Source organism: Microtus pennsylvanicus, chromosome 8, assembly GCF_037038515.1.
Source record: "Microtus pennsylvanicus isolate mMicPen1 chromosome 8, mMicPen1.hap1, whole genome shotgun sequence".
NCBI classification, from domain to species: Eukaryota; Metazoa; Chordata; class Mammalia; order Rodentia; family Cricetidae; genus Microtus; species Microtus pennsylvanicus.
The window spans coordinates 5,882,024-5,906,076 of NC_134586.1; the positions used below are offsets into that span (position 1 = coordinate 5,882,024).

At 44.7% G+C, this 24,053-nt stretch overlaps 1 protein-coding gene across 13 annotated transcripts in view; it reads left to right on the forward strand.

The window, feature by feature from the left end:
* The window catches only part of Sox5 (SRY-box transcription factor 5), a 998,560-nt gene that overhangs the window by 658,273 nt on the left and 316,234 nt on the right, over nucleotides 1–24,053 (forward strand). For 11 of the 13 annotated variants that reach the window (XM_075982319.1, XM_075982312.1, XM_075982309.1 and 8 more), the window contains one exon: nucleotides 13,445–13,571. In XM_075982319.1, coding sequence (XP_075838434.1) covers nucleotides 13,446–13,571 — 126 coding nt within the window. In that variant the 5' untranslated portion in view covers nucleotide 13,445. Of the gene's footprint in view, nucleotides 1–13,444; nucleotides 13,677–24,053 lie in introns of all 13 variants that reach the window. The other 2 variants (XM_075982308.1, XM_075982315.1) reach the window with 1 other exon arrangement.

Below are 24,053 nucleotides of genomic sequence, written 5' to 3' on the forward strand. Positions count from 1 at the left end.
GACAGTGGTCAGCATGTCAGACAGCCCTCCCTGTTTTATCCATCCCTTAACTGTGTTCTTTGGTTTATACAGCTGGGCCTTTGTTCAGCTGTGGGGGGAACAGTGGAGAAGCAACGAGATGGCAGACACAGCCCCTGTACAGCTGAAAATGTCAACCCTGCACTGAAGCACAAAATTCCAGCATTTGGGTTGACATGGATTAGTTTTTACATATTTGTAAAGAGAAAAAGAGAACACCTTTATGTGTGTGTCTCTGTGTGTGGTCAGTTGTGGTGTTGTGTGGAAATGTGGGTGAATACATGGGTTGATGAGTAAAATTTTTGTTGACTGTATGTTAGCAACTAATAAGAAGCAACTTAGTGATGTCACCATCTAAATTACAGTCTAGCCGAGCAGTGTCTCTTGGAGTGACAGTATTTTGGACAATATTCATCAGTGGACGTGCTTAGCCATAGAACTATGTAGAACAGGAGACACAGGGAAAGTGTTTTCTTCAGACCATCTATACGACACTCTGGAAGTGCAAACCGAGGCAAGTTTGGGAGGAACCTCGCTGTTAGCCTTATATGTTGGCAGATCTTGTACTTTCTGTATATTTCTGTATTTTTCACTTCCCCAAGGATTATAAAATATTGATGAGTTCTTTTTTGTCGCCAGTATGTGCCATACCCTTTGGGTTTTGATTCCGGTCCAGGAAGGTGATCATCTTCTCAGTTAATACTCCATAGCTCTTTCACGTTTACAGTAAAGAGCTAGGATCCCTAAGCTGCACACAGTAGCAATAGGAACTATGCTTTAGACCTCCCTCCCCACCTCTCTCTCTCTTTCTCTCTTTCTCTCTCTTTCTCTCTCTTTCTCTCTCTCTCTCTCTCTCTCTCTCGCTCTCGCTCTCGCTCTCGTATGTGTGTGTGTGTTTCTAAAAACAACAGGGAATGTGTTAAACCAAGAAAGATTAATGGGAGAAGAAGATAAATACTTAGGACATAGAATGAGTTTGGAGATCAAGCTTGGAAAACAGCAAAGCTTATTGGATTTAATTTTTATTCATCCACGCAAAGGGATTTTGGCAAGGAAGAGGCCAACGGACAGGCTTGGTGTCCTTGTGACTCCAGACCTAGCTGCGCCTTACTGTTTTGTAGTTTGAGTTGATAGACGCTGTGGCCCTGGCTTTTAGTGCTTTTGAGACTGTAACATCAAATCCCTCAGTTGTTCTGGGAAGCCCAGAAAGTCTGTCTCTTTCCACGGTAGCTGTTGTCCTGGGGAAGACCTGTGCCCTGTATATTTGTTCTCTGCTGTCTGTTTTGAATATAACACAAACATTCCGACTGCGTTCGTCCCCCCCCCCCCTTTTCAATTGCGCTAGACACAGCCTGTAACCAATTCTGTGTGGGCTTGGACAAAAAAGAGTATGGCCTCCAAACCGCCCGCCATCAGCAAAGCCAAGACACTCCCTGCCAGGGCTGTTTGAATCTGGAAGACGGTTGGGGCTCGCTGTATTTCTCTCCATGGGCTAGCCAGTGGACATTTTTAAAAACTATGGACCTTTTTGCTGTGGGTTGTTCTCTGGAGAATTGCTTTCGATAACTTAATTTGTGTGATTTCACAATGACCTTTGAAAACAAAAGAAATCAAAACTAGACTGGTTACTTAATTATTTTTGTCGTCATTATTAGATCCTAAGTAAAATAAACATGCCAACAGATTTTACTTCAAGGCATATGCTATACTCAGAAAAAGTCACATCTGATTATAGAACAAGTTGCTCTTTATTTAGACTTAGCCCGTCATCTGAGAGGGGTGGGGCTCAATCAACAGGAGTGAGGACCCCCATTAAGAAGCCTAGGTAAGAAGAGGGGAAGGACCCTCAAGAATAAGTACTCAAGAAGGTTATTGTGAAAGACAAATTTGATTTTTATTTCTAGGTTTTCTGTTGCGGTTTGGTGACATCCCGAAAAGGTCAACATGACTTAATCGTTATAACAAGGGAAAGGATATTTATGCAGAGGACTCATGCCATTAACCCTACACAGATGCTCTCTCTTAGGCCAGAGCATTGCTTTGCGGTGTATATCACATGAAAGGTGATGTTCATCAATGGAAATCCATCTTTATTCAAGACAGTGATGGCTAAGAAACAACACTGGAAGCCTAGGTAGACATAATCCCATCCTTCTGAAAGCCCTGAGAAAATGACTTGAGTCATTAAGAGAGTAGTGACGTTTACTGTGGTCATAATAGTTTCCTGTTCCTTACATGGCCTGTGCCTTTTGGAGTTATAGGTTTATAGTTACCTGCTCCATGTATACCCTGTGACTTTCGGGTTTCTAGGGAAATGGATTGGCAGAAGTTGCTCCTACTTCCTGCTTTTCTTTAAAAATAGACAAAGTTTCAAGTAAGTAGTTTAGAGTGATCTATAGTAAATAAGAACAATTAGCACACGATTTTAAGTATATAAAATGAGATGTCCAGTCTATAATTAAGATGTTCTTATAAAAAGACTATTATTAATTGACATATCCTGATATAATCCATTCATCGCTCTTCTCCTTCCCAGGCTTCTCTCTGTCTCTGTCTCTGTCTCTCTCTCCATCTCTCTCTCTATACACACACACACACACACACACACACACACACACACACACACACCTGACACAGAACACCTCCATTTCCCTGAAGAGTTCATCTAGGGATAGAACAATAGACAGAGAAGGATTCTTCCTCTCCCTGGCAGCGGTGCTGATGACCATGCGAGATTACCCTTGTTTATAGGGATTCCACAGGCCATTTTAATAGCTGTCTTAGCAGGGTGCTTGAGACTAGGGGGCTCAGCTTGTGCCCTTTCCTTTCCCCGCCTCCCTAACTGCTTGTCACCAGAGATTTATAGAAGTGGCAGCTCTAGGAATCGGAAACATCCAGAAGATTTCTGATCTTTTTCAGTTCCTTTAAGTTTCTCTAGTCCAGAACACGCCATGACATGTGTGTCCAGCATCTAAACTTCAGGGTTAGCAAAAAGAATTGCGACTTAAATTAAAACAGGGCTTAGGATTTTTGCTTGGTTTGGGTCTGGCCACGTCGAAGGGGAGTTTTAATAAAAGCCTTCTGCAGCCTGTACTGGAAGAGAGTTGCTGCTCTCTCTAGATTTTTCCTTGCACTCTATCTGTTGTTAGCACCAGGATGTAGGTAGCTGCACTTGCTGGTCCAACTCCCAGACACACGAGGAGCCAAGCATCTGCGGAGACGCGGACAAGGTCTGCTCCGTGCTGACTCAGAGGCCCACCGTATGACTCCAGTCTGGCGCTGTCACGCCTGGTTATGGAAAGGCAAGAACAATGCCTCCCTTGAGAAAGGGGGAAAAGTCCAGCGCAGTCACAATTCTGATGTAAAATTTAAATCATCCCCCCACATCCTGTGGACTTAGAGCTGTCAAAAAGGCAAGACCAGACTTAAATGGAAAAAGCTTCTTGTTTCCCTAAAATGTATACCCTCCATATCTATAAATAACAAACTTCTGAGTCCCAGCTCCTTATACCACATTATTCTAAGGAATTTATAAATAATCATGACAAAAGGACTGTGACATTTTTAACCTGTAGATGGCTGAAGGTTAAACTGCTGTTTCTGTGATTAATGACCGATGTGTTACAATACATGAATTGAATAATTCACAACAAATGATCATTTCTGGACAGGCACTAATTTTTTCATTTTTTTTAAACTTCTACATTTGGTCATTTTCCCTGACAACTTAAAAGACTGTATCTTTAATATTTAAACGCCTCAATCATGCACGTTTCCTTTAAGATACTTAGAGGTTAGTAATCCCATCGTTAAAGGAGTTGGTTAATCAAATGTTAATAGCTCAAAATTGGTGATTCTGTCAGGCAGAGAGGGGCTGAGATTCGAGGGATTACTGATGGCTCCTGAGTGGCGGATTCTGTTATCTCTCTTCCAGAGAGAAAATGTCCACTCCCCGTTCCGTTTTCTTTTCTGCACACAAATGAGGAGTAGTTTTGATGCTTCTTAAAGAACAATTTAGAACTCTCTAGAAACATTTACTGACTCTTTAATAATGAAAATGGCTTTGCATTTATCATGCAACCTTTCCCCCAAACTCCTCTTTCTTCCTTGCTGTGATGGCAGAATACATTCCTGGACGTTTTCTCCAAACTGAACAGTAGGGTGGTACCCAGTGCAGGATAGTTACATTTAATTTAACTCTACCTTTTGAGTTCTAAGCATTTAACATGGTTTAATTCTAAGCAACTATAATAAAAACTGAAGACTCAATTAAATGCATTTTGGATCCATAGACCATGTATTATGGTCTAAATAAAAAGATTACAAAGAAAATCAATGTTTTCTGTGGGTCAGGGTTTTAGTACCCCAGGTTGGCCTTGAACTCATTATGTGCATGAGGCTGGCTGGAAACTCCTGCTTTTCCTCCTCCTCTGAGAGATTCTGAGATGAAACGCGTGAGCCTCCAGCGGGGGCAGCATCTTTTACTCAGAACTTTTGGAGTGGTCCCCTGGGAGAGGTGCTCTAAATTGGGGGTTGAAATTTTAGTGATTTGTGTTATTGATGACCCAGAAAAGAATGCAGGGGTGAAAGGATCCACTTTCAGATTCCAGTCACCACAGGATGGAATCCTGTTGCCACAAATTAGTTTTTAATTTTTTGGGGGGAAGGATTGTGCCATGTATTCCAGAGGGGTCTCACACTGTTGCACCCCCAGCTCAGCCTCCCAAATGCTGAGATCAAAGGGAGGCACCACCGTGCTCAATCTGGACAGTTTTTAAATACTGACTAACTCAGTTTTTTTTTTTCTTAAAACAACAACAACAACAAAACAGAAATTGGTCATTTTAAAGTTAATTTTATTTTTTAGTTTAAAATGTTGAAACTGAGATTCAAAGCCTTCTTCCCTCCCAATGCTGATGGAAACCATGCCACACTTCCGAATCCTCTCTAATCTTAACTCCTGACATCTTTCTCTGTTCATTTGAGTCTTATCCTTGATGGCCCGGAGCTGCCTTGCTCTTCCTCTCCTTGTTCCTCAGGCTTTAGGGGAAGGGAAGAGGTTGGACGGAGACACCTGCTGAGCATGGTGATGGCAGTCAGCAGATGGGGGCATGGACCAGAGAACTGAAAGTGGCCCTACTGTTATTAGAAAAGCAAGAGCAAACAGACAAACAAAATAAAGGGGGGGGGACGTACGACGTGATCCCAATGCTGAGGGCCAGAGCGTGGAAGGCCATGGGAAGGAGGAGAAAGTCCTGAAAAAGTCCCTTTGAAGCACACTGTTGGTGGCTCTGACATTTTTACCAGACACTTTTCTAAAAGCAGCTTGAAGTTTTATAATACGCAGTAAGGATATTTTGTGTACCCGTTCCATTTTAAACAGAACAGATTAGTTCCCAAGTGGCTGTAGCTCAGGCGCTTTTGTTTTTAGACTTGCACAGGATGCAGAGCTTTGTCAGTTTGCACTCTGGCGAAAGTGTGGTAAGACACACAAGCCTCCCTCCTCCATGTGCCCTGTCTGCGTGTCTTCACGGGGCTTGGGGGGAGTCCCGCTTCCACACACATGAGGCAGAAGCCAGGGGACCCATCCAAGCCTCTTAGGGACAGCATCGGGCATGAGGTCCTCCAATGGGGAGAGGCTGAGCTGAGAAACAAGGGGGACAGCAAGTTCTGCATGAGACACTGAAGGGGAGAGACTTTTAAGGAGAGAAATGTGTTGCCGAAGTTTGGAGACTGCGTGTTTACCATAAATAAATTCTGCAGCAGACTTCTGGATATGATAAACCACAGACTTGATTACAGAATCGATGTGGTGTCTTCGGCATCCAGGAGGACAACTCTTGGTAGGGAAATGATGTTTTAAATCTTGTAAGGGAGAAGGGAAATATAAACTGTAAGACATAAACAACAACAATTGAAATTCATAGACAAATGGCAACGGCAGATACTGTCTTTCCGTCGCTAGTGTGACATTCTAAGCGTGTAACCAGATTATACGTCAGAGGGGTGTGCTGCTTAATTCACCCATCTGGGTTCAAATGGATTTATTCAAGCTCCAGATCTCTCAATTCCACCTGTAGGACATCCTATAGTGAAGAGATTTTTAATATACAGTTGAGTTCTGTTCCTTATGTTAATCATCTTCATTCTGAATTCTTAAATTTAAAAAATAGTCTCTATATGTCCTCGGCTATTGTCTGTACTTTTACGGCAAAGGACTTTGAAGAACATTGTGTCCTCTCTGAGTGTGGGATCAGTCATCTTTGTGTGATTGTTACAAACACACAAGATAGCCAAAACATGAACAAAAAAGGTCTGTCTTGGCTCTATGGTGGGCTGGCCCTACTGCTGGGGGGCTGCACTGAGCATGTGTGCAATAGAGCCGGTCACCTTATGGCCTGGCTGGAAAAACAACAAGAAGGAAGAGAGGATTTGGCCCCCATTGTCTCCTGAGGGCAAGGCTCCCATGACCTAAAGAGTTCGCACGGGCCACCTTGTGAGGGTTCCAACACTATCCTGTAGGACCTGCCCATTGACAAAACCTAGGGGATCGATAGAGACGTTCACATAAACAAAGGCCAAGGAAAGAATTGCGGAATTATTTACTTATTGTGCTTGCTGTATGTTACGTTTTTAACCGTTTAAAGTGTTTCCCCGAGCATGATCCACCCCTTGCCTATGTCTTAGCAGGAGGGAAGGGTGGATGTCAGACACTAGTATTGGAGAGCAACGAGCAAGGAAGTCACGTGGCAGTGAGGAACACGACACAGGATTGGGAAGGGTCACGTGTCCAGCATCTAACCCCATGGACTGGCCAGGAGGACAATCGTGCTGCCTCCCTTACCAATTCCATCTTTTTCAGCTGTTTCCTCTGCTCACTCATCTTCGTTCAGCGACTTCTTTAGAGTGAACGCTTTGGAGGCAAATTATCCCTCTTTCTAAAACACTGGTTATTGGGGGATTGCTCAGTCAGTAAGCTTTGCTCTGCAAGCATGGGGACCCGACTTTGGTCTCCAGCGCCTAGGAAGAAACTGCTGACTCCCATTGTAATCCTGCACCGTGGAGGCAGCTGGGGCCCCATGGGAGTTAGGCCTCAGACCTTGTTGGAAGAAGCAGAGTAAACAGTTTCTGAAAGATGCTCCTGAGGTTGGCCTCTGGCCTCCACCTGTGTGCATTCACATACACATACTCACACATGTGTATACGCTCTCACATTTGTTTATAATACACACACGTACACATACACACATTCATACATATATGTGTGCCTGTCACATGCACACACACACACACACACACACACACAGCAACTAGGTGATGCTGCTATGTGATCTATGAACTCTGCCAAGTTCTTCTCTGCCCTCGTATAGATTTAAGCTTTCTAGTTTAGCACTGAAAGCCAGTGCTTGACCATAACTTTAGTGTGTAATCTCGTCCCCTCCTTTTCATCTCCTGTATCACCCTTCCCCCAGGCCTTGCTTCATCCAGAGCATTTTCTCCACTATCCCAAAGCAGAAACATTTAAGTTTTTTTTTATATGTGTGAGTGTTTGCCTGTGTGTCTGGGTGTACATGTGAGTGTGTGTATGTGAGTGAATTTGTGCCCATGTGTGAGAGTATGTGAGTATGTGTGTGTGTGTCAGAATGTTTCTCTGTGTGCTACGATGTCACTTCTCATGAAGGCTTCTTCTCCTGTGTTTATCTTCACAAGTTACGGCAGCATCCTCTGATTTATCTGTTGAGATAGCATCATCATGTGACCCATCTGTCATAGTGTACACATTGCTGAGAAGTCATCTGTAGAAGGAAGTTTCTGTCCTGGTCCTCCAACCGTTCAGTCCAAAAGAAGCACACATAGGCATATATTGATTATAACTGTTTGGTCTATAGCTCAGGCTTGTTACTCACTACCTCGTCCAACTTAAATTACCCATAATTCCTGTCTATGTTTAGCCATGTGGCTTGATACCTTTTCTCAGCAAGGCATTCTCATCTTGCTTCCTCTACGTTTGTAACTGTGCTACAGTCATCTACCCCCAAATATTCTTTCCTTATTAATTCTGTTACCATCTATTTGAGATATGGGGTCTTTCTCTAAATATTTTTAAGTGAATGAATTGATTAATTGATAAATGGGTATATGTCTTCTTTTACTCACATACAGGTAATCCAAAAAATCCGATATATCTCCACTAACTGTTTCTTCATAACACAATGGTTATTTCCTAGGCACAAATTATTCTCACTTTTTCATTCGTTTTTCTTCTCATTTATTCATCAGACAGATATGGTGGAGTGCCTGTTAGGGATTGTACTGATACACAAATAATTGTATCTGCTTGAGTCTGAAGGACTAGACTCTACAGGAAAGGAAGTCAGAGCCAGTGAGTGCCCCACAAGGGCCTGGTTTCAGGGTGAGCCAGCAAGCCCTCACTGAGACCAGAATGCTGATCTGCATGACTGCACAGTGAGCGATCGTAACCACTGAGCACCTCTCCAGACTTCCCGGCATATTTGAAACATAACGGGAAGAACTTTAAAATAAAATTTGGGGAGCAAACACGCACAAGGCACCATGATTGTATGAGTGTCGGCACGTGAGAAGGTAGAAATTACACAGACGCTTATTGGAACTCCGAGAAGACAGGCAACGCTGCCACATGGCCATACTTGCCAGCATCTGTAGTCACTGTTGTCCCCACACAGTCAGGAGGTCCCCTGCTTTAGTAACTGTCCATTTAACAGGTGTCTTTCAAAGACCATTTTCAGAGATGTTTAGATATAAGTCAAGAAGTTGTGAATGGAAAAGGTCTGTCTCCATTGTTCTTAAATTTTAGTGGGGGAGGCAGATTATAAACAAAGAAATAAGTATGTAATACTATGCCCAGGAAAAGTGGGGAGGAAGGAGCTTGGCCTTTGGAGAGTGTTTGAAGGAACTCTTTTGAGGAGATTTGAGAAAGCTGAGAGATTTGAGGAGAAATCTGCTAGAGACGGAGAGCAAGGCTGTCCGTGTGGGGAGGAAGAGACTTCAGGAATAGCCAGTGTGGCATCTGTACATTTAGATGACTGGGGTATTAGTGTCCCATTGCTAACACCGAGCGGCTTTGACTTTCAGTTTTGAGGTCAGAAGTCCTGAAATCAAGGTACCGCCTGGGGCGAGTCTCTTCTAGATGCTCTCGGGAAGAACTGTCACCTTCTCCAATACACAGATGTCATCTGTATCCCTTGTTCCATCTTCTCTACACTGAAAGCCATTGCCTGGAATCTGACCCCTTGAGTCTTCCTGGGCGCTGCTTGCTTTCCATCTTCAAAGCGCCAGGGTCAGTTTGGACCCCGCCATCACCTTCCCAGTTAAACATCTCACACCTTCGACACCTATTCCCTCAAACATGATACTTTCACAGGCTCCAGGGATTTTGATGAGCACCTGGGCTTTGTGGCATTCACTATTTTAGAATTACGGAGGAGCTCTAAATGGCTTTGGTATTTAATCTGCACTTAGGAACCCATGCAAATAGCTTTCCCGGAGGAGTCACGCAGGCATCCTGACTCTCTGACACCGCCCCTCCCCAGGGTCAGCCCGCTGTGTAGCTGGTGCTGAGCACCATTGGTTTCATTTTCTGGTGGCGGTCTGAGCCACTCTTTCTACCGGTATGTGTGTTCTCCACGAGGGACCACTAGCAGGGCGTTCCCCATGCAGAGAGACCCTTGCTGCGGCAGCAAGAGACCCAGTCATTCTAGGAGGACTGGCTCACTAGCACACTAGCATGATTATGCAGAACCTTACAGTAGAGAGGAACGCAGAAGTGACTCCGAAAAGCGAAAGCCGGCTTCTCCTTCCAAGGGGACCGTTGCTTATCTACTCCATTCATGTAACTCAGCATCCCAGGAGCGCTAGAGAGGAGAGATGGGATTCCATCCATGCTTCTCAATCTGCTCCTTTTCCTAAATAAACCTGAACCCTAAATTTATAGTGAATTTCTAAAAGTGTCTCCGTCTGCATCTCAGCTTCCACCCTTCCTTCCTCCACAAAACCCAGCTCTATTTATCCCCAAGCTCTCATTCCTCTTTGTCATTCTTCTCCCTGAACGTGCACCAGGTGCACCATTCTCTGGTACCTCCCGAGCCTCTGGCCTTGAGAAACCAGGCACGGGGGTGCCACAGTTCGCTTGGTTGGGTCTTAACCTTAGGAGTCTCTCACTGTTTCTATTCCCTGTACATAAAATCCCCTTAGTCACTTCATGCAACTCTTGAAACAGAGACACCAATGGTGTCATTAGAAGTTCTTACTAGCTAAGTGTCTTGCACTTTTTAAGGCTAGACCAATACTTGTTGGTGATTTAAAAATGTCTCTCTCAGTCTAGAAGACACATGAATTCTTTGAAGAACGTCTCCTTGGCCAGACACAAAAGTGAGATAAGACACTACCATGACTCTCGTGAAACACTGTCCCACAAGGCGCCGCCATCTTAAATTCTGTCTGCGTTAGACTGGTTTCTCTGTAGTCTGGGTGTTTGTCATTGGTAAAGCACATGCATTATACTCAGATTGCCCCAAGGTGCCCTCACCCTGCGACACAGCCATCCAAGTGTCATAGCTGCGGCTCTCCTAAACCAAGGGGAATCTGTGATGCCTCCCTAATTTCAGGAACTGTGACTGGGCTCCACCCAAGATGGATCCCTTTGGTAGACAGAACTGGAGGAATGCCACTGTCATTGCTCCTTTGGCTATTGAGGATGAGTGACAGGAAACGTGGACACTGCTCACTGCGGTGAAGACTGCAGCTGAGGCTCTCCATATAATTTGTTTGGATTTTTTACCAACTTAACCTTTCTGAATCATCACCATGCGTGTTCTTACTGCAAGCACCTGTCTTACAGAAGGCTTTACTTGACGTTTATTAGCATGGCTTCCAACTGCCAACATGCAAGGGGCATCTGACAAAACTTTGAGTATGGAGCTGGTGGCATTGGTTGCCTTCTAGTGTCTTGACTTTGAACTTTGAATCCATCCGATGGTGTGTCTGAGGAAGATCACTTAGCTACTTGCATAAGCTGTGGATCTCAGCCCCGAGGTGGCTATCCACCTTCAGAGCAAGGCTAACATCTCTTTCTACCTGGTTTTCCAATAGTTCTCCTTCTGTATTTTGAAGTTTCACTACTAAGGATATTAACAAAGTGGAAATCAGCACTTTGGTCTTGGTTCTGAGAATGCTAGAGTCGTGAAGACTTTGGAGGCCAGCTGAGCCAGCTTTCTTGTCTGGTGACCAGAGACCAAGGGTTGTCAGTAGCCTAAAATTTTTAGGTATAGGAAGACTGAATGCACATGAGGCTGTGATGGGGGACCCTAGAATACCATCTATCGATTCTCATAACAACACGGATGCTCTTGCAAGCCACAAGCATAGAGCCTTCATCACAATGAAACAACCCGTGGTTGAAAATTATCCTACTAGTGTGCTTTGACAAATCTCTCCGCGAAGACCTTAAACACTGAGCATCCTCTTCTAATAAGCGATGAGGGGTTCGCTGGTCCAAAACGGAACAGAACCCTAAGATCCGAGTATTCCCAGGGTTACATGCAGTAATGTAATTAACCACATTACCAATGAGACCTAAACAATTCTGACTGGATTTAGTTTAGCCTTTCCACCCTCATCTGCGTTTATAGTGAACTTGGGGTAAGCCTTTGCATTGGAGTCGGAAGTAGCTGCACTTGAGGACTGAGCGCTCCTGTGACAGCTGTCTGTAGATACTCCCGCCCCTTCCTTGATCTGCTCGGCTCTTTGCTGGTCAACAGCACCAGTGTTAAGATTCCTTTAAGAGCACTTGGTGACTTATTCTATTCCTTTACACTATGTACGACAAGTCTGGAAGGTTCTGAGGATAACTTTGACTTGCACGGTGATTTTACAGCTAAACTCTTAGAAGAAATTTTTAAGCTCCATTCTTTTCTTTTATTTCCTTCCTTCCTTTCTTTTTTTTTCTTCTTATTTTTTATTTATTTATTTATTTTTGAGCGTAGAGACTCATGTGGGGGTCTGAATTCTTTAATATAAGCACGAGCTTGCACTCAGAGCGTCTGGCCCGAGGCAGGGACTCCACTGGGTTTTTTTCCCCAAAAACCTTAAGAGGCAGATGCTATCTCTCAGTTTAAAGAAGAATAATCTGAGAAAGAGAAAGAGTCTATCATTAATAGCAGAATCGCTCGTCAGGGATGAGAAACAGATCGTTTGGAAATGCAGTTGAAATTTCCAGTCTATGCTATGCATAACAGTAGGAAAGGCCTCTGTCAGGGAATATGATTTCTGTCTCTTGTCCCACGGGATGAGAATGAAAGGGGGAGGTTCTACAGGCACTCTTTGTATGTTGAAAAACAACCAGGACAAAAAAAAAAGATCCGTTCTTTCAGGCTCAGATCAAGCTGTACATACCACAGGACAGCCGGTTGTTTTTACCCTAGGCGTTTTATCTCAGTTCCATTTCTGTGTAAAACTTTTTCATGATGGGAGAAAGAGCTGCCCCCTCACTGAAAAGGTTTGCTGTGTGTTTTAAGCTCTATGATAGTCTGAAACCTACTGAATCAGAAAGACAATGCTCGGTTCTTGTCCATTTATCTAAGGGCTGCTTCTCTCAGCCTCGCTTACCAAATCAAAGCTTGGGGATCCCGTTCTGGCCTTAAGTGTTCTGAGGAGTAAATACTGTAAACCAGCATCGGAACAGTGTATGGGTGCATGCAGCTAGAAACGGAACTTTAAAAGATATCCGGGTGGGATCTGCTCTCTCAGTATGTTGGTGTGAGAACCAAACGTTAAATGTTTCACTAGACACAAATGATAAAATGTTTGTAGCTCTTAAGTTTTGAGCAAATACACAACTTTCTGTCAGTTTCTCTGAGGACTGCTTCCGGGCATATTTCTGTGTCTCCTGGGACTCTCACTGTTAATGCAATGTAAACTTGTTAGAGCAGAGAGCATGTATTTATTTTATTACATATATTTTTTTGATAGAGGAATTTTTAGTGCTTTTCTTTCTTTTAAACGGCCCCATAGCATTTGCTGTTCACAGATGTTCTGTTCTGAATAAGGTTTATCAAAGTGTAAAACTAGACGGATACTTTTTTCCCCTATTAAATGGAATGGACTTGCATTATGCGGCGTTCTTAGGTGAATTTTCTTGTTTAAGAAGCCAGAATACAAGAGAGTGCTATATTAGCGTATTATTCTCACAGCAAACAAGCCCCGTTCTGTCGCTACCTGCTTGGCCATTGTTTCTGATTGTGTGTGCTGTGCAGTGGTGTTTGGATGGCTTCCTGCTCTCCGCCAGCACAAAAAGGCATTTCTGTTACAATGGCCCCTCACCACACAATGACGGCATTAAGGATTTATGTGGAGGTTTCATTATTTTCTCCTCTTTTGTTCCTTCCAGGATGTCTTCCAAGCGACCAGCCTCTCCGTATGGGGAGACAGATGGAGAGGTAGCCATGGTGACAAGCAGACAGAAATTGGAAGAGGAGGAGAGCGAGAGGCTCCCAGCCTTTCACCTTCCCGTACATGTGAGTTTCCCCAACAAGCCTCACTCCGAGGAATTTCAGCCAGTTTCTCGGCTGACGCAAGAGACTTGTGGTCCTAGGGACCCCCCTGCTCAGCACCACACAAGGGTAGGTTTCTTATGGTCTCCTCGTCCACCAGCCCATTCCTCTAATAGCTTGGCTTCAGCCCTTTGCTTGAAATGATCATGTGTTTGAGAATCACAGAGAAGATTCACCTCAGACTTCATAGAATTCCTTCAAGTAAACGGTTTTTTCCCAAGGGGATATAAGAAAGGATATTTAATTCTTTGTTTGCTTTTCGAGGATCCTGTCTCTGACACATACTTAGGGAGGAATCCATACCACATGCAACTATCATGTTAAGATGACATGGCTAAGGTTAGCAAGAACCAAAGTCGTTTTCTTATGCTTTCTCATGCAATGTTGAAGAAAGTTTAGCCTGCCTTCATTATTGCTAGTCTTCATGGGTCAGACTTCCTCCAATCATTTGACCTTATGTCCAGATTTTGGCTAATGCAACACACACACACAGAAGAGGTGGGGGGATTAAGCCTTTCTTAATACAACAATAATTCATAACTTTCCCAACAATACAGTAAATCTAGTGAGGTACTACTATTAATTCTCTTTTATATTGGAGGAAGCTGAGGCATGGTGAAAGTCAAAGATGTTCCAGGTCATAGAACCAGGATTCACCAAGGCAGGATGACTTCTGGGCCCATGGTCCTGACCCTTCTTCACAAGAACTCAGGCATAGTTTAGGTCTTCTTGTCTGTCGCTTGGCAAGCTCGGTCACATTCTCCACGATTGCTCCCTCTTCCCCACTTGGTCACTTACTGTCCAATGCCAGGCTAAGGGAGCAGGTGGGTACGGGACACTGCGGTCAGCAGGGTGAGCAACCAGGCTCCCCACCTGCTATTGTGTCTCTGTGATGTGTCTTCTGCTTACTATTTTGACTATTGCCTGCTCTCAGACAGTACCACACCAAGACTGTTTCTTGGACGGGCTTTTCCCTGTGACAGTGACATACATATATAAGGCTGAAGGGCTGAGTATAAATAGGACGGCTCAAAGAACGGTGCCAATATAACGATAAGATAATTTTAAGCACACTCAACGATGAATGAGCCTGAGAGAGGCAGATTAAGTTGCTGAAAATGGCGACATTGGGGACACTGCAAGGAAGTTCTGGTCTACGATCTATGGGTCTCCTTGAAGCAGGGAATTCTGTTTATGAGCGTATATAACAAGCTAGTGAGATGCTCACGTGGAAGGATGCTGGCCATACAGACTTAGCGAAGGGAGCTACATCCACAGAACTTATCTGGAAGGAAAGAACCAACTCTGGAAAGATTTCCTCTGGCCTCCACACGTAGACCCTGGTGTACATGTGCCCATGCTCACACACACATAGGCTCACAATATTAATAAAAGTATTCAAAAATTGAAATAATGGATCTGAGTTGTGCTATGATTTCCAGTGAGTCCTTCAGTAGTTCTGTGACCCAAAGTGGTTGAGACCCACTGTGGTATAATTTGGCGGGGGAGATTCTAAGCCAATGACTCATTCCATATGAGCGATATCAACCTAGGAGCTTTCTCACACCACACAGTTTGTCTCTGCCTCGGATATTTCTTGTATTCATCAGCTTTTCTTTTCTCACGTGGACACTTGAACACATCATCACCCCAACTTCTGAGCCCTTCTGTTAGATGATTCTCCCCTCTCCAACTGACTTGTCTACCCGAGAAAGGATTGTATGGTATTCCTCACCGTCGAATGTGTGTGTGGTGTTGTTACTTCCAGGATTTCATCCCAGTCCTCACCTGAGCAGCAGTTCCCATACAAACCACCCCACACTGTGAGTGGGCTTCTTCGATATTGTGCACAGATGCAATGCTTTGGCCATGCCCATCTTCACACACAGCTGTGAACACGGCTGAGCACCTTTAATCTTTGGATATCTTTCTGATTTTTCAATGTCATCTTCATGGTAAATAATGCTTTTTCACCCGACTAGGTGAAGGGTCAGCACACCCTAGATGGGTGCACTCAGTTCTCGCACAGTGAGTAGTACTCTGTGCTCTCCCTGTGCTCTCGTACCTTTAATCAGTCTCCATATTGTGACCTGTGCACTTAGATGTCTGTCTCTACACGATACCCAGGATTTCTTACTGATTCTCCCTCTCTCCCTCTCCTGGAATATAGCATGAAATAGATACTCAGTTTATGATGACTCGATTAATACTTAAGTTGAGATGGCTCAATAAATACTAAGTATTTAGAGGCACAGTTGCGAACACGTCAGATCTTGGTGACAGTTTTGTAGAAATTCAGCTACAGTGATACTGTCTAGTGCACACTCTGAGGAGAAGTCGGCAAAGAAGCTCCTGGAAGAAGACCTATTTTAAACGTTTATCATATTGGTTGGCTATATTTGTGGTATTATTAATCAACACGAATAATTTCTTTTTATAATAGACCATTGTTTGAGCCACACAATAGAGTCTTAATGTTTCATAAGGAAATATATTCTCTACAGTTTTACTCAGTATCTTTGAAAATGGGGAACACGTCATAATCTCTGTGTCGCGGAGTAGCCCCTGCAAGCCTGCCTGGCGGAATCAGGGAGAGACTTTCCATATAAAACCTCAGTCCAAAGGTATTTCCTGAGACGGAAACTTGGTGCACGCTATGCTCCTCACCAAATAGAGATGAGAATTCAGAGTCCTGTTCAGATCCAGTTATGAATGGGTTAAGGGCTGAAAGAGAGCCAGATAAGGATGTAAATCTGCCTCTCTGAGCTCCTGTATTTGGAGGCCAAACTAAAGACCTAAGTAAGAGAAACTCCCAGGTAGCTATAATCAGCACAAATGCTGAGAATTAAATTCTATGTAGGCTTTGAACTGCTGGGAAGGATGCAGTCCTGTGTAATACATGGTCCTGTGAGGCTATTAGATACCTCATACCTGTGGGATCCAGGCATGGGGGGATGAAATGATGACAAGGGGGATGCTACTGGTTTTTTTATAAATGAGCCCTCAGAACCTTGACAACTGGCTAAACAGCAGAACCTGACTCCCTGATCATCTCCAGAAAGCTGGGCCTTGAATAGTTCTGCCGCGAGGATGGCCATCCTGACCTTTAACCTATCCGCAGTAAAAGTCCTCCTGTATCTTTAGTTGATTGTTTGGTGTGTGTGTGTGTGTGTGTGTGTGTGTGTGTGTGTGTGTGGTGTGTGTGTGTTTTACGTATGTATGTCCTGTGCATAGGTATGATTAAAAGTCTATGTGTGTACATTTGTATTCGGTTATCCTGGTACACACACACACACACACACACACACACACACACATAGAAGCCACATTTCACCGTTGGTGTCTTGCTTGGGGGTTTCCACCTTATTTTTGAGACCGTGAGTTCCAGTGAATGTGGGCCTCACTGGTCCTGGCTGGCCTGTCCATCTGTCCATCCAGGAACCCTCCTGTCTTCGACCCCCCAGGGCTGAGATTCCAGGCACACTGACTCTGACATGTGTATTTGGCCCCAGGCTTCGGCCTATGCAGCAAGCACTCTACAGACCACGTCGAGTCTTCTTCCCAATCCGTGGGTTTGCATTTTGTTCTGTTTTCTGCTTTAAACAGGGCTTGGTTGCTGCTTCAAAGTTTCAGGGACAAACGGGTAGCTCTGTGCTTCAGACGAGCCTTAAGGACAGTTCTGCTATGGACCAGTCGAACGGAAGATACAGACAATCTCTAGCAGATGAGCTCACAGCTCTCAGCACAAGAGAGTGTGACTGTCCGGAGGGATGGGAGCAGCTCTGAAGGGATGGGGGGCCTCTGGTGTTCACAGTGGGGCAGCCTCTGGCGCTCATTTTCTGTCTGGTTGCATGCCGCATCTGTCGGTGAGCTCTCAGCTCCAGTGCAAATGTGATGTGAAATGAGAGCCACCACCACCCGTGGTTCCAGAATAATCTGTTGTCTATTTTTTTAAAAGCCTATTCTGTCTCCCTCGAGCTTCCTTTTGATTCTTTAAACTGTTCTTGTTTTGAAGGAACAATATGTTATTTTCAGTATGAAATCATTGGAGAGGCTTGCTCTAGATGTAACTGAATCTTATTTTAAAAAAATAAGTGCACAGATACTTCTGTTTGCATTGTTTCTGGTCCAGCTAGTGGCCGTGTACAACTTAGACAAGAGCAGCGTCAGTGTGCTGCACCCTGGACCTTCCCTTTCATGAGACAAAATCAGAGGTCCACACTGCCTCTGATTCCGGCTCAAGCCCTCCTCCCCCTGTCAGTCTCCCGGGTCACTGGAACTAAAGTTATACCCCACCACCCCACTTCGTGTGCTAGGCTGTGTGTGCATGTGTGTGTGCATACATACGCATAATGTGTTGTATATATTTGAAATCAATTTTAGTATCTCATATAGAGCTGATATTCATGGTCTTGTTCACTTCATGGAAATATTCAGAACTGGGTCTCCAGGACAAGTGTGCACTCTGATGGTGCACATTAGTGTCAATGGGCTTCCACACTGTAGGACCAGAGTGTGCTGAAATCACGTGAGTGTGAGTCTACTGCCACCTCAGTCCATCAAACAGAGAGAGGGGGAGAGAGGGAGAGAGAGAGAGAGACAGAGAGAGAGCGCAGAAGGGAGGGAGGAAGAGAGAAAGAGCTAGAATGTGTTTTCAAGTTAACTTTTTATAAAAGATGGAATGCTGGGACTTCCAAGTATAACATAGCAAGGTCCCAGTGTAGGAGAAGCAGCCTTAATCATTGAGTAAGCACTCGTCTGGTCTGCTGAGAAAAGGAAGGGATGCACAGGTGCGCTCGGGCTACCTTTTCACACGAGGTCATCTTTAACTGCTGTGTTGTAGCTGTGTGACTTTAGGTGCTTGTTATATGAATTTTGCTTACAATAGAAGAATCAATTATGCATTTTTTGATATCTAGGATAATGTTACCTGTGGGATATTATTAAGAAATTTTAAGGGAGAAAGAAGAATGTATTTCTATGCCATTCAAAAGTAAATCACAGAATAAGAACTTAATTATGGGGTAGTAAAGAATATTATTCTTATCTGATGCTTTCTATATGCTTTTAAATGTCTGTTACCTTTGTACATCAAACTTGGCATTAAGTTCCTGTGGCACGGTAAGCCCGGCTATTGTTAAGCCAAGGTGGTCCTTGTGCCATTGGTAATAGTGAGAATTGCATTGTTTAGAGAGAGCCCTCTCCTATACTCTAGACAAAAGCGTAATTACTATTGAGTGATGTGGATGTGGGCTGCCCTCTGCTTAACAGCACAGGGACTAGATTCAGATAAAGTAAGCGCGCAAGCCGTATCTTCTGGGTGGCAGTGTGAAGTTATGATCGCAGACGGTATCGTTCCACACGGAGCGTGATTTCACCGGGTTTATCTCTAACCTGTTGTTGCTGGCAGAGATAGGCTTCTTATCTGAACAAGGCCAATTCAATTGCAGCAAGGTAATATGGTGACGAGTTCGTACTTGGGTTTTTTTTTTATGGTAAATTGATGTTTATCATACAATGAAATTACATTGTTACAAACATCACCCTGTCTGCATTGTCACAAAATACCCCCTGATGCTGTTTATCCAGACATAATTCCAGACTTGTGTTTGAATGGAAGTTCAATTTTTCTATGTGTATTGTGCTGGGAAATTATCCCTAGGGCTATCAGGGATGGAGACAGAGAAACACAGTCAGCGAGGACCCCAGGAGCTGCTGGAGAAATTGGGCAGTTGATCATTCTGTCCTGTGCCCATGCCCTTTGGTTCAGCCCCACGGTGGGAGGGGCTGGCTCATGGTAAGTCCCAGAACTCTGATTAGGTCTGCAGCGGTGGCTCAGGGTGGGGAGCACCTGCCTTGCAAGCATGAGGGCCTTTGTTGAGATCCCCAGCTCAGAAGCTGAACACATCAGTGTGTGCCTGTGAACCCAGGGCTGGGAAGACAGGAAATGGTGGGTTCCTGGGCCTGTTGCTCAGTCGTCTAGTTCAAACAACAAGCCTGGCTCTGGTGAGAAAGTACGACAGAAATGAACAAGAAACTATGTCTTTCTGCATGAGGGTTTATATTTAGAATTAAGTTAGGATGATCACCATAATATAATAAACAGAATTCATGTAAGATGTTGGAATTCTTGGTGGTGACGATTCTTGGTGCAAAGGTGGGTGAGATTTGAGGGGGGTCATTAAAGGCATTTAATCGGAGACAGTTTCCCCCTGAGACACAATGCTAAACTCCCAGGTTAGAGTATCCCGCACACGGTTTTAATTTCCATTGTTGCAAACTCCTCACACTGGCATTTGGTTTCGTTGTTACTTTAAATACTTTTCCCAAGCACAGAAAGCTCATTGCAGAACAAGTTAAAAAAAAAATAAAAGTAGCAGTTACAAGCACGCTGTAAAGTCTTTAACATCACATTTGGCAAAGTTGTTGAAATAGGAAACTCACAGCAATAGGGACAAACTCATCTCTGCTCTGTTGGGGTTCTTTGGTGTTTGCTTTGTTTGTGGGGTGACTGTCTCTGCTGCTCGTGCGGCTGAGATGCCGATGCAGGGAGGGCTCTAACGAGCACCCCGCGTGGCCGTGGTCCTGATCTGTGAGTAGAAAGCTGTGCCATTTCTTACTCTTTGGCTAACTTTGAGACGGAAAAGCAGTAATCAGTTGTGCCCGGAACTAAGACGCGACAACCCACTTGTGCAGAAACTGGTTTTCACTCGAGATGTTTAACTTCATGCTCTTCATCTTGCCCTCCAGGCTTTCTGTTCTTTCGTTTTTCTTCCCTTCTCTTTGGAACTTACTACTGGCCCAGGCTGGCCCCAAACTTCTGATAATTCTCCTGCCGCAGCTGTCCAAGTGCTGGGTTTACAGGTCCGAGCTACTGGTGATGATACAGAAAAACTTTCCTGATGCGTCCCCTTGTGGATCTCAAGAGTTCTGTGATCAGAAAACGGCACAGGCAGGAGACTCCACAAGCAGCGTGCGCTGATGTGTGCTTCCTCCCGCCGTTCCTCTTCTCAGAGCTGGGGTTGTGGAGATCTGTCAGTCCGCACTGTGGCCAGCTTCGATTTCTACTCTGTGTGGTTACCAAGGACTACGTTGTTGAGGAGGCTTCAGTGGCCTTTACATGACACAGGCATGTCCTGAGTTCCCCACAGGTCAACACCAGAACTTCGTTCAGATGGTTCTGAGCCCGTGTCCTTCTCTTTTCCAACTCGAGGCTGGTTATAGGCGGTAATTAATCTTCAATATCCTCATTTGGCAGAACAAGATCCTGAGACTTTTGTCAGTTCCGAAATTCCCTTCGCAGGTTGTTCTTAGTGATGCCGCACATCTAGGGACGCTACTCCAGGGGACACAGTGCTGCTCTTGCGGTTGTAGCTACAGAAACTGTGCATGTTTTCTCTCTTTTTAACCACTTCTCAGTTTTAGTCCATTGGCTGTTCTCTTTTCAGGTTTGGGAAATTGGAGAATTTATAGGGAAGGGCTATAAAGTAAAAGTGGAAAGAGGACGGGGGACCCGGGGAGCCAATTATTTCCAGAGTGAGGGGGCTGTTGATCAAGGACTGTGAGAAGAGGAATGTGTTCACCATTTCTCGTCACCACCCACCAGAATCCATAAGTTCCAAGGCCCTTTCAGTGGGGATGCTTGCTTCCTAGAGACAGGAAGAAATCTCTAGGATGTGGGAACTCAGTTGTCCACCTGGACTTTAAGCTCCCAAGTCAGTCAGCCAAAGACGGAGCCTAGGGCCTGAAATCATAACCAAGTGTTGCCGTTAGAACTTTAAACTCAAGGAGGCCATGTCAAGGCAGGGACGTAAGAGAGGGTGGCTTCAGCGGGATTTGGGCCCTCTCATTTGGTTAGCACAGTTTTCCATCTCAGAGGTATAGAGAGTCACTGGAGACAGTGAAATCAGTAATAGGACCTCTGCTGCTGTGTAGAAAAATTTAGTGATCCGGAAAGGGTGGCAGCGCTTGGGAGGCCGAGGCAAGAGGTTTGCCATGTGCTAAAGGCCAACATGGGCTCCCTGGTGAACACCAGGCCAATGTGAACTACAGCTCGAGGCTGTCTCGAAAGATCATAAATGGAAAGGAGGAAGGGGAACTTGGAGGGAAAACTATTCCTTTGGTTAATAATGACAGCGTGGACTCAAAGAGTTTACCTCAGCAATAGCGCCATGCCAGCAGAACGCTAAAGCATTGCACACCATCTAAATCCCGCTCCACCACATCTACGATGCTCACAGTATGAACTCATGATTAGATTTGACCATCTTCTGCCACCCTCCCCCTTATCGCTTGCTTTCTTTTCTTTCTTAAACATTTGTCTTTATGATTTTTTAATTATTTCTGTGGGTGTGTGTCTGTGGGTGGCCATGTGCTTGGAGTCCGGTGCCCATGAAGGATGGAAGAGGGCAGCGGATTTCCTGCAGCTGGAGCTGCAGGTGGTTGCACGCCCCCGATGTGTGAGCTGAGAACTAGACTCGGTTCATTTGCAAGGGTTCTAGCCCTTTCAATAGTAAATTCTGTTTTTATCTTTTGTTTCGTTTTCTTTTGGGTACTTTTCTTTGTTCCTTTCTGGCAGAAGAGAAGTTGTATGGTATTTGGAATCAGACGAAACCACACAGCAAATTGAGCTGACAATCGCAAGCATGATACTAGGTTACACATTTTCTTTATGGTGTTTTCCTATAGTCCATATTTAAGAATGAACCACGTGACGAAAGGCAGTGCTAATATCAGGGGGTCAGCCTTGACCAGCTCAGACCTTAGTGCCACAAGATCAAGCCAGTGGATAAAGTGCCTGGTTGATGCTTGCCATTTAGTCAGGGCTACCTCTGTGGCAGGAGGGCAGGCACCGCCATGATTATGTACAGAAGATGCGTTCATTCCCTGTCTCTCCCTAGCTCTTAAACATGGAGCCTGCCTTGAGATAAAAGTTAGTCATGTTTGTTGATAGTCCTAAACTAAAGCACAGTGTTCTGGGGGTTAATAAGAATTTACATGCAGAGATAAGGCATAAAAAGACAGGTACGCGAGGACTTTCCCCAAATGACTCTAAGTAGCATCGACTTATATACAGATATAAATGCGTATGCATGAGCATCAAAACCTGGTGTCAGTGAGTGACAGGGATACAAGTTACAATAGTTTGTGAGCATCCACTTTTAAATGTAGTAAGCTTCGCAGACCCTCCCCAGGCTTCTGAAGATCCATCTGTCTGGATAAACACTGGTCTTGGGTGAGAAGGGTCTCTTCCCAGCATCTCTATGGCTTCGGGGCAGTCGCTTCCATGCCTTTCGGCACAGGGACCTAGGAGCCCCTGAACACGCTTCCTGTGTGTCTGAGATCATCTCTCTGGGTCAGCAGAAGAACCCAAGAAGCAACTCTGAGTGACTCTTGTGAGTTTTTCACAAAGCTTCATTCAGCCTGAGAGGTGACTCTCATATACGGAGTTCTCAGGGGGTCCTGAGGTCAGCTGGTGATGGCCATTCGTAGCGCTTCAGTTCACGGTGACACACACCGTGTGTATCACTGCTCCCGTTGGTACGTCTGCTCAGGAATATCACACCGTGGTATCCCCAGCTGACTGGAGCAAAACAGTCCTGTTCCTGAAGAGACTTTTCTCCTAAGGAAGAGATAGAATTTGAGTGTGTGACTTCAGAGTCCAGACACTAAAGAGCTGTGTGAACTGGGTGCTCAAATCCTTTTCTCCAGACCAAATGATTTTAAAGGGCTTTTGAAATACACTGCAGTAGGCTGGTGAAACAATATCTACTTGTTTACCCAAGCTCAGAGGTTTCTTAACTTTTTGGATGCGCGCACGTGTGTGTGTGTGTGTGTGTGTGTGTGTGTGTGTGTGTGTGTATGTTCACATGCATATGGAGGACAGATAATATCTGGTGGTATTCCTCCCAAGCTGTGCGTTTTATGGTGTTTCTTGAGATGGGATTCAGACAGGCTGAATGACAAGCAAATCCCAGGACTCCAGTGGCCTCTGCCTCCCCAGCACTGAGATTACAAACGCATAACATCACAGCCAGATTTTAACATGTGGTCAGGCTTTGAGCTCAGGTGCTCGTGCTCCCATGGAAATGCCTTTATGACATCACATCTTCATGTTGGAGCATATTCACAGCACTTCTTTAGGCTCTTGCTTGTGCAATGTGCTATTACACAGAGAGCTTGCTAATCTTTGACCTAACAAATAGCATCAATCTGTGGATGTCTTGTAAGGCAGTGGTGTGTGTGTGTGTGTGTGTGTGTGTGTGTGTGTGTGTGTGTGTGTTGGGGGTGTGACAAGCAGAGAGGGCCCAAGTTGTTAAGAGTCCTTCCTGGCTCTTCTAGAATACCCTTTGGTTTGCAGAACCCATGACAAATGCCTTATAACCACCTGTGACTCTGCCTCCAGGAATCCAACACCCTCCTCTGACTTACATCAATGTGACAGAC